The 9990-nt window shown below is 36.6% G+C and overlaps 1 protein-coding gene across 3 annotated transcripts in view; it reads right to left on the bottom strand.

Moving 5' to 3' along the window:
* Positions 1–884: 884 nt before the first annotated feature.
* LOC107727008 (oxysterol-binding protein-related protein 2-like) overlaps positions 885–9990 on the bottom strand; it is a 19215-nt gene continuing 10109 nt past the window's right edge. For 2 of the 3 annotated variants that reach the window (XM_016536746.1, XM_016536747.1), the window contains exons 3-14: positions 8592–8715; positions 8316–8391; positions 7397–7531; positions 6981–7078; positions 6620–6802; positions 5390–5497; positions 5210–5299; positions 4711–4837; positions 3672–3794; positions 2891–3014; positions 2696–2786; positions 885–2599 (exon numbers count right to left, since the gene is read on the bottom strand). In XM_016536746.1, the coding sequence (XP_016392232.1) occupies positions 2497–2599; positions 2696–2786; positions 2891–3014; positions 3672–3794; positions 4711–4837; positions 5210–5299; positions 5390–5497; positions 6620–6802; positions 6981–7078; positions 7397–7531; positions 8316–8391; positions 8592–8715 (1382 nt within the window). In that variant the 3' untranslated portion in view covers positions 885–2496. Of the gene's footprint in view, positions 2600–2695; positions 2787–2890; positions 3015–3671; positions 3795–4710; positions 4838–5209; positions 5300–5389; positions 5498–6619; positions 6803–6980; positions 7079–7396; positions 7532–8315; positions 8392–8591; positions 8848–9990 lie in introns of those variants that run through there. The other variant, XM_016536745.1, reaches the window with a different exon arrangement.

A 9990-nucleotide genomic window follows, 5' to 3' on the forward strand; every position in this document is an offset into this window, starting at 1 on the left:
TCTACCGTTTGTAGCACTTTCACATGAGGTTATAATGTTGGTCAAGTTTATTTGCACAAAAACGTAGTATGAATGAGTTTTCACAATTGAGAACAAAATGTACAAATTTCTCAAGCACAAATATAAACTCAAATTAACGTCAAATTAAAAAAAATATATTCTCTTTTGTCAAAATCAAACTTAAGCCTCATTCACATCATGACACAAAACCTAACAAATACAGATTTACTCCACTGCCTAGACCAGTGAGATCAATTAAAAAAATACTACAAAAGCTTCTTGTATATTGACAGTTCCAGTTAGTGTGTACAAAACCACATTTCTATAGGAGTGCAATACATTTATACCGTGCTTTACATTCAGCATTGCTATCGAAATAAAACACCTTTTTATTTAATTGCACATCAATATCAATATTCAGCCTAATACAATATAAAATATTATAAACCACAAAGAATTTTTCACAACACTATTGATATCCAGGTAGTAGTGCAGAATTCCTGCTTTTAAAGGAATGAAACAGAGAGGTTTTATCAATGCAATTTATTTTATTTCAAAAGAATCAACGTTCAAACTAAAATTTCAATTAGTAGAATTTATTCTCACCAGAATGGCATCCCCTTTAACTCTGTTCAAAAATGAAGTATAACCCTCATCTCACAGAGAAAATACCTTATGACACCATGATCAAAAAAAAAAAGAAGAAAATTCAATACTATAAACATAAAGCATTGCACAAAGAAAGGAGCTATGTGCTTATGATTGCTAGAAATCTATGTGCAGCATCTTGGAGCATACAGACATTCGTACATTGAAAATATGACATCCAGTGAAGAGGAACACTTAGTCATTCCACTTACACAATAAACTGACACAAAGCCGCATAAAATAAAATCTATAGTTTAATTGTGGAATATTAGTTTTATAACGCTATTTTTCAAATAATCAAAATGTACATTAAATCAAGGAAAATATACAATACAGGATGCAAAACAAGTAGTGTACTGAATGTAATGCGTGTATCTAACAGATGCTGAATATATTTTGACATTCTTGTTGACGTTTAGTACTCAGACGAGGGGAAATATGGTTAGAAAATTAAATAAAATGTCTAACATATTCGAATAAATCTTAAAACACCTTTAAGTGGGAAACAAACGGCTCAAGATGAAGTACTAGTGACTCACAGATGTGTTCAAAATCAGGCACTGTGGGAAACAAAACATGTTTGTGTACTTGAGAAGAGCAATGATTGCATCAGTGTGCTTCAAACCCACTCATCTGACCTGTACGCTTCAGATCATCTCTACATGAAAAGAATCGCTTTCATGATGAAGGAGTATATGATTAGTTGTCAAATACTTTTCATGGCATCTACAGGCAGGAAATATTCTCTCAAATATTTACACTTACATAAGCTGCCATTCTGTACGTTCATTAAGACTGAAATATTATGTGGGGTTTAAGCAGTTTGATGGGTTGCATAGATTTTGTCCCGTTTCTCAAATACACAGTGTACATGTCTATGTTTGAGAACGGTGATAACAGATGCAAATGCTGATGGATAAAACAACCCAAGACACCCTACTTTTCATAAAACAAATTCAATGGACAGTGCTTGAGGAACAATTTAGTGTGACACCAATACATTATAAGACCTGTGAAATATGAAAATGTGCATTTACAGTATGTCAACAAAGCCTGATTAAACAACAGATTAGTGTCGGTACAATCAGCCTATTTTACATCCCACGAGTCTCTGCTGAAACCACGAAGTGAAAGGAAAAAAGAAAAACAGCTTTGAGACCATTTTTAAAATGCATGATGAGGCTATTTTACGTAAAGCTTAATCTGAAAATCCAAAAGGCAAAATATTGTACCATTTAAAACAAAAGCTATGGCTTTTTACATTAACTGCCACAAGCGCACACACATCTACACGCACTCACAGTTCATTATTAACATTCATCATCATTCACTAAACATTACGTCGTTATTTCATTAATGCTTGATCACCTTCACGCTCAAACATCTGGAATTAGTTTTCATATGTTAAACGCCTACTGTACATGGAAAACGGCCAGAGCAGTTCAGACTCAGAGTCACATTTTATTGGTGATATAACTACATCTTTATCAAGCTCCAGCATCACTGACAGTGAACAAACTGGAGCTCTGATGAGGGGTTTGTACGTTCAAAGGCAGAAAAAGGCAAACTGGTTCTTCTACTGCTGTTTTGACGCTTTCCTCCATTGATAAAACCCAAAGGGCTGATGGGACGTGAGAGAAGATGCTCCCAAAGGACAAAAGCACAATCATAAACGCAAGTGCTGAAGATGGAGGCAGCTCAATATTAATGAGAGCATAAGCGCTATCGTTTTCGGTTGGATACGATATGGTGCATTGTGTAGAGGGTTGGTGTAGATGAGGAGAGAGAGAGAGAGAGAGGGAGGAAGGAGGTGACAAAACCTCTGCCCTTTGAACTTGCACCTCCTCATCAGTAGATATCAGGACAGTCTGTGTATTTCCTATCAAAGTAGCCGCCAGTGTACAGCCAGTCCTGTGATCCTGTATATGGATTTGTGCCTAACTGAAACCACCTAAAAACAGTAGGAGAGGTTAAAAATATTGCATAAATAAAGCACAACACACACACACACACACAAAGCAAGCCGTAAAAACAGAGCAAAACTAACCTAGTCGACCACTCTTCATCATCTTTGGCCCGCTCTTTACGAGCTGCTCTCTGCTTCTCTTCCAGTCTCTCCTTTTCTCTGCTGGCTTCATCTGCACAAACACGCACAGTCAAAGAAATCAAATGTCAGGGTTTAGCATGCGTGAACAGCAGGGGGCGCTGTAGGGCTGGTTTTGGGTTTTAATGACTTCATTACCCATGTTGCCGTTCTCCATGGCTCTGATGTCAGGCCGCAGGCGGCAGTCTGTTGGTGCCAGCACTCCTTCCGTGCCAGGCTCCAGCTCATTCAACGTCATGGCAAAATTAGTGAAGTTATACATCTAGAAGTGAACAGAAGGGGTTTGGAATCAGGTAGACCACCATTACTACACTAGTGTTTAAGAGTTTGGTGTCAGTAAAATGTATGTTCTGTAAGAAATTAATACGTTTATTCAGTAAGGATGTGTTGAATTGATCAAAAGTGACAGTAAAGATATTGATAATGTTACAGAAGAATTCTTTTAAAATTTCTATTCATCAAAGAATACTGAAAAAAACATGGCTTCCACGATAATATTAAGCAGCAATATTACATTTTCAACACAGAAAATAACAAAGAAAAATATTTAGAGCAAATCAGCGTATTAGAATGATTTCCGAAGGATCGTGTGACACTGAAGACTGGAGTAATGATGGTGAAAATTCAACTTACATTTTTAAATGACATTCAAATAGAAAATTATTTTAAATTTAAATATTTCACAATAAAATGTTCTTACTGTATTTTAAACAAATAAATGCAGTCTTAATGAGCATAAGAGACATAAAAAATAATAACTGCACCAACCCCAAACAATAGTGTACTTCAGTTTTTAAGGAATCATCCGTTTGTTTGTTTGACTGGTTTTTCACTTAAAGCCATGTGTTGATGTGTCTGTGCCTTCAGGCCTCTGCACATGAACATAACAGTGAGTGTGTGTGTGTGTGTGTGTGTGTACCTCTGCTGAATGAGGCGGTCTTGATGATATTCTCCATAATAATGTGCTACCAGGAATCACTGCCACAGTCTCCTGTACTTCAGGCATTTCATCGGCATCCTCGTTGACGGCTTCTGGCTCCTCCTGTTGGCACAAGTACATAGATTAAACACAATAACTTTCCCTTATATACTTTCATTTTTATTATTCACACAATACCTAGTATTCAGGAAGAGCATAAACACATTAGACACGATATCAAACCAAGTGCCCACTCCAGTGCATATACTGTTTTATAATTTAAAATGAAAATTATATTTGTGAAATGTTTGGCTTGAAAAGTCCGCTCGGGCTTTCATTGTTTAAAATAAGTGTCACTTGGTTACTACGTATCTTCTGCAAAACACAAAAGATGATATTTTGAAAATGTTTGCAACAAAAAAAGTTGGGGTGACCATTCACTTCTATCCTGTGAATAAAAACAGAGACATTTCTCAAAGTATCTACTTATATGTTCCACGGGAGAGGAATTGCCAGTCAGGTTTGGAATGACATGAGGATGATAGCGACCATTTTTAAGTCACAATGTATGCATCCATACAGAAAACACACAGAAGCTCCCACACTCATTGACAAGACGTCTGTTAAATATAGCAATCAGCTGGGTGTGTTGTCATGTAATGAGACACGTATTTAAATAGGCCTTTGCCAGAGTTTTTTCAGTTCATTTGTTTGAGGCATGATGAGTATTTTAACACACCTGCTCTCTCTACACCTACACACAGCTCTGCTGTACATACATTAGCACATTTAAACCACACACACACACACACACACACCAATACAAACAGTTCAGTAACCCTAAAACAACACTCCATTATTCACGGCATGTGCATGAATCACTACAGACAGTCAAAGATGTCAACACCTCCTAATGATCCTAGTCTACATCTCTCTCTTTGTTACCTTGAACACAGAGAGAGCTTTGCTTTAGTTTTACCGGAAGCATTAGCAGTCAGGGGCAGAAGCAGCATGAGAGGTCAACTATTATCTTTCACACCTGTTTCTGTTTTTTAGTGTCCGTTGTTCCTTTCTTCTCGAGTTTCCGATGGGCCTCGTACACCTGTGGGTCGACACTCCACATACACTCTGTCCATTTCCCATAGATCACACAGCGCTTCTTCTTACTGGATGTGACATACACAGGAAAATAACAGGAAACATGCAGTCATTAAATAAAGAACAATAAACAAACTCGGTGCCTAATGTCACGGGTATCAAAGTTGTCTGTTTTCTAAACTTTAAAATCTTAAAGGTCATCATTGTTTCCAAGAAATTAATTGTACGTATGACTAGTCATATCAGTCATGTCATTATCCTAAAAAAAAGGATAAATGAATAGAGACTGATTGCAAATAGTGCATTTCTATAATGAAACTGATAACAGAAAACATTTGTTTTTTTGTGTAATGCTGCTAGGTGTTAAGTATAAATCCAAGACAACTGATATATTGATCAATGCAATTTCCTCATTTAAATCAAGTGAGTCAGGATCTCACCTCTTATCCTGGATGTAACCTTCAACTCTGTGCAGCTCCTTTCCAAACATCCCACAGGGTTTAAAGTTCAGTACACACTTCTCTCCAGTACTAACCAATCACACATCACATTAATAATTCAGACCATGTGAATTCACAATAGAATAGATGGATCATAAAAATTGAACAGTCTGGCTTTACCTGTGGTTGACAATTTCTACAGTGCCGTACTGTTCAATCCACAGTTTACCAAGAATTATATTGTGTACACAGCAGAAAGGGTTTGTCCATGTGTATGCCTCTTTATGCCTGTGAGGATAAACACACATACGTAAGTGAGCAGGCAGTTACTCGGCAACCCCAGAACCCTTATCTCTCAAATGCAACCACTGACTCATCCAAGAAAAATCTCACTCACACAATCAATAAACCTTTTCATGAACACAAAAATAGCAAGAAAGTTAGCTAAATGTTCACAAAAACACCATTAGCTACATTAAAAATGTAATGTAAAAATTTTTTTTTTTTAAAAACACACACACAAAGAAATGAAAAACTAAAAATCCCAAAACAAAACAACAAAAAAACAAAAAAATCTAACCAAAAAAGCCCAAAACAAAAAAAACAAAAAAAAAAAGGCAACCCTCCCCCAGCATTAGCTACATTAAAATGTAATATCAAACAACCAAACAAAACAAATGAAAAATCAGGCAAACAAAGCAAAACGAAACCAAAAGAAATTATCATAATAAACTAAAAAAGCAACACCCCCCACCCCCCAAAAAAGGCAAAAATAAATAAACAAATATAATAATAATAATAATAATAATAATAATAATAATAATAATTAAACAAATAAATAAAAAGCACTAAACAAAAAAAACCCGAACAAACAAACGGAAAAAAGCCCCAAACAAAAATTCCAAAACAAACAAAACAACAAAAAAAACAAACAAAAATAAGACCACAACAAACACACCCCAGCCCATCACATTAAAAATGTAATATTAAACAACCAAACAAAACAAAAATGAAAAAGCAGGCATTTAAAGCAAAACTATGGAGTCCCGCACATGACATGCAAGAAAAAATAAATAAATCGTGCGCACGATTTTCTAATTCGTTCCCTCGATGTACTAAAACATGCACACGATTACGATTTCGTTCCCTTGATTTGCTAAATCGTGCACACAATTTACTAATGCGTTCTCTCAATTTATAAATCATGTGTACGACTTAGCAAATCGAGGGAATGAAATAGTAAATCATGTGCACGATTGATTTATTTTTTCTTGCATGTCATGTGCGGGGCTCATAGAAAAGCAAAACCAAATCAATAATAATAATAATAAATGAAAAGCAAAACCAAATCAAAACAAAAATAAATCAGGAAATATCTCTATCATGGTCTACTCAGTACGGCACACTCACTTGTAAAACTCTAGCGTGATGGTCCCTTTAGGTTCTGCCTCCACACTTTTGCCCCAGAACTTGAGTTTGGGGTAGATGGAGCCGTGGAACACAAAGTCACCTGTCAGACTCTCAGTGTGAAATGCACTGATTGGCGGATGGTGACTCACCTGCTCTGAGATCAGTCTGAAACCCTGATCCTCTCTGAGAAGAGAAGCCAAAAAGAGCAGAGGAAGGAAGCGTTAAGGGGAAGAAGTAGAGTTACATAAATGACAGAGACCAGTTTCCCTCCAGAACAATTCTGATCTAACCCACATTTAACAACATCCTCAAATCTTATCAGCATAGTTCGTTATTAAACTCTCTGCTGATGTGCCTTTACCGTGTGAGTTCATAGGTTTCTCCTAAAAGCGGGTTGAAAGGTTTTCCAGTTCTATCCCACTGAGAAGCGACTGCAGACACAGCAAAGGCAGCTACCGTCTTAAAAAAAAGACAGAAAAACAGGTTTGAATTCACCAACTGCCTGACAATTTAATATCTATTATGATTAATCTCGATATTGACCCAGCCCTAGCTTATATTAAAATGATAAACTAATTATAAAATCCAAACACAACAATCTGCCTTAAAAGGCAGGGGTGTCAAACTCAATTCCTGGAGGGCCACAGCTCTGCAGAGTTCAGCTTGATTAGCAGGATCAGGTGTGTTTGATTAGGGCTGGAGCTAAACTGTGCAGAGCTGTGGCCCTCCAGGAATTGAGTTTGAGACCTCTGCTTTAAGAGGTGTGTGTGGTCTCACCTGCATCCTCTCTATAGAGTCGTACTGTGAGCAGGCTTTCTGGATGAGGTATGTGTGCTCCATATACTCAGAGATTCTCTGTAGAAAGCTCAGGGGCTCATTGAACACAATGGGCATGGTGATCTTGGACAGCTCCTAGAAAACAGCACCAGCAAACAGACTGAGCAGGACCAAACACCACTACAACTTCACGAGTTGTGATTTCAAACTACTTTACTAATAGTTCTTAAAGAAACCCTGTAAAAGTACAGTGCTTCAGGGTTATGTCCATTAGACAGTGTTTAGACATGTTCTTTAAGGGACCCCAACGCAGATTTTTGAATGAAAAAACAGCAGGACTGAGAGCAAATGAATAAGAGAATGACCAGAGAGATGTTTTTTTTTTTTTAAGTTAAACTATGTCAGTCAAATGTGACTGCATGTACATAATTTACTACTTTGGATTTTCACCCTTTCTGAGAAGTTGTTTAACTCCTTTAAAGAAAAAGAAAAACACTAAAGCTAAAGAACTATTCGTGCGGAATATAAATAAAATATAATTTTAAAAAAAGATGCATGCGTTTTTCTTCCCTATTGTGGCGTATAAACGGCGAGTTAAACAGCTTCTTTAATGAGAAAAAGAAACACAGGGCTTGTCCATCAGGAATTGATTGGGCCATTGTCGTTTGTAATTGCTGTGTTCTCATATGAGTGACAGCTGCTGGAGGCGAGGGATTATTACTGACCCGTTCTCACGTCATCAGAGAACAGGTATCGCTTCGAGGGGGAGGGCAAGTTTTTGATTGAAGATTACAGGGGCACATGAATTAAAAAAAATAATGAGGTTCACAGAAAAATTAACATGGCAATATTCCACAAAAATAAGATTATTGAAATCACGCTAAACTTGCTGCTAAAATTATTATTTATTTATCCTTACCAGTCCAATACATTTCTTGAGAATGCTCCACACACTAAAATCATTCCTGGAGAACATGGGGGCAGGAAGAGACGACCTAAGAGGGCAGAAGAATGTTTTCCCATTCATAAACATTTTATGTAGAACTATGCAGATGTACAGATTATAAATGAACGAGAATGAACTGTAAAGATCAGATGAACAATAAGAATCTTGAGAAAGAAAAGAGAGAGAGTGAGAAAGATTAAAGGCAGACACAAAGAGCATATGGGTCACAGTGCTGGAATCTGGCTGTACCTGTGCTTCTTAATTCCGTTCTCCTGAGGAACCGCTCCATTGTTCTTCTGAGCGCCGTCATACACTACAGCATCTTTAAAACTGGCTTCTGATGTGCCTTCACACGACTCATCTGAATCCAAGCCTGGGACACACAAGCACGTCTTATTTAGAGAGACAGATAGACAGAGATGCATGACTGCAACCTTAAGAGGGTTAATTCTTTTTGAAACACGATATTAAAAAAGTATAAACGAGAGTTCAAAATAAATAAACATTTTACTCTTCAAAATGAATTATATTAAATATATAAAATCAGGGCTGCACAATTAATCAAAAGAATTAATAGTTAATAAATTTTTATTGATAGTTTAATTAATATATATATTTTTTTTTTTTCTTAAATAGTTCTGTTTTTTTTCAGTGAAATAGTACAAACAGGCACAGCAAACCTGGATTTTTTTTTTTTCTTCACAATTTGTCTGTAAAAAAAATTAAAACAATTAAAAAAGCAATCAAAGATTTTTCCTAAATTGAGCAGCTCCATATAAAATATATATTGACCTAAAACTGATATATTCATTGATATCACCCTTACAAATACATCTCTTAAAATTTTTGGAACATTAAATGCAGAACACCTCGCCAAACATCTTCTGTACACCTGATATCAACATGCAGTTATTAACTATGGCACTATTTAATAACATGGTCTAAAATGCGTCTCCTTCATATTTTGTACCATCTGATATGAGCGACTCTGTTGATATCAGACTTCAGGAGCCCAGCACAATGACCTGCCAAGGTCCGTATCGCCTTGTTTATTTATTCATTACATTTTTTTTAATCTCATTTCATCTCAGCAATGAAAGAAGCCATCTGAACACAGCACTACATAATTGAAGCCATCAACAGACTGTGGTAAGCCAACACCAGAAAGGCACGCCATGTTGCGGCCACTCTATCATAAACACACAAGATGAATGCCAAAGTCAACAGTGGCCAAAACACTAACTATAGGGGCCAAAACACTAACAATAGGGGACAAATTAGATTGTCCTCAAAAAAAACAAAACACAGCTGTTTAATACTGCTGTGTAAATGTCAATATTTTCATGACATGCGACAGCTCTGGATGGGCTTGTGTCACAGAGGTAATGTTACAAACAACTTCCGATCATGAATAAATTTAAAGGGATAGTTCACTCACAAATGAAAATTCTGTCATTAAAGGTGGGGTAAGTGATTTCTGGTAGCCAATATTGATATTTCAAATCACCAAACAAACACGCCCCTACTCCAAAAGGGTCTCGCCCCTATTTTGATAGCGCCGCCCCACACATACATACGCAACCCAGGCAACGATTATGACACACGAGCATATTCAAGCAAAAGCCAGCATATATTATTCTGTGAAACA

The sequence above is a fragment of the Sinocyclocheilus rhinocerous genome, unplaced genomic scaffold (genome assembly GCF_001515625.1).
Source record: "Sinocyclocheilus rhinocerous isolate Xijiao unplaced genomic scaffold, SAMN03320098_v1.1 scaffold666, whole genome shotgun sequence".
Classification (NCBI taxonomy): Eukaryota; Metazoa; Chordata; class Actinopteri; order Cypriniformes; family Cyprinidae; genus Sinocyclocheilus; species Sinocyclocheilus rhinocerous.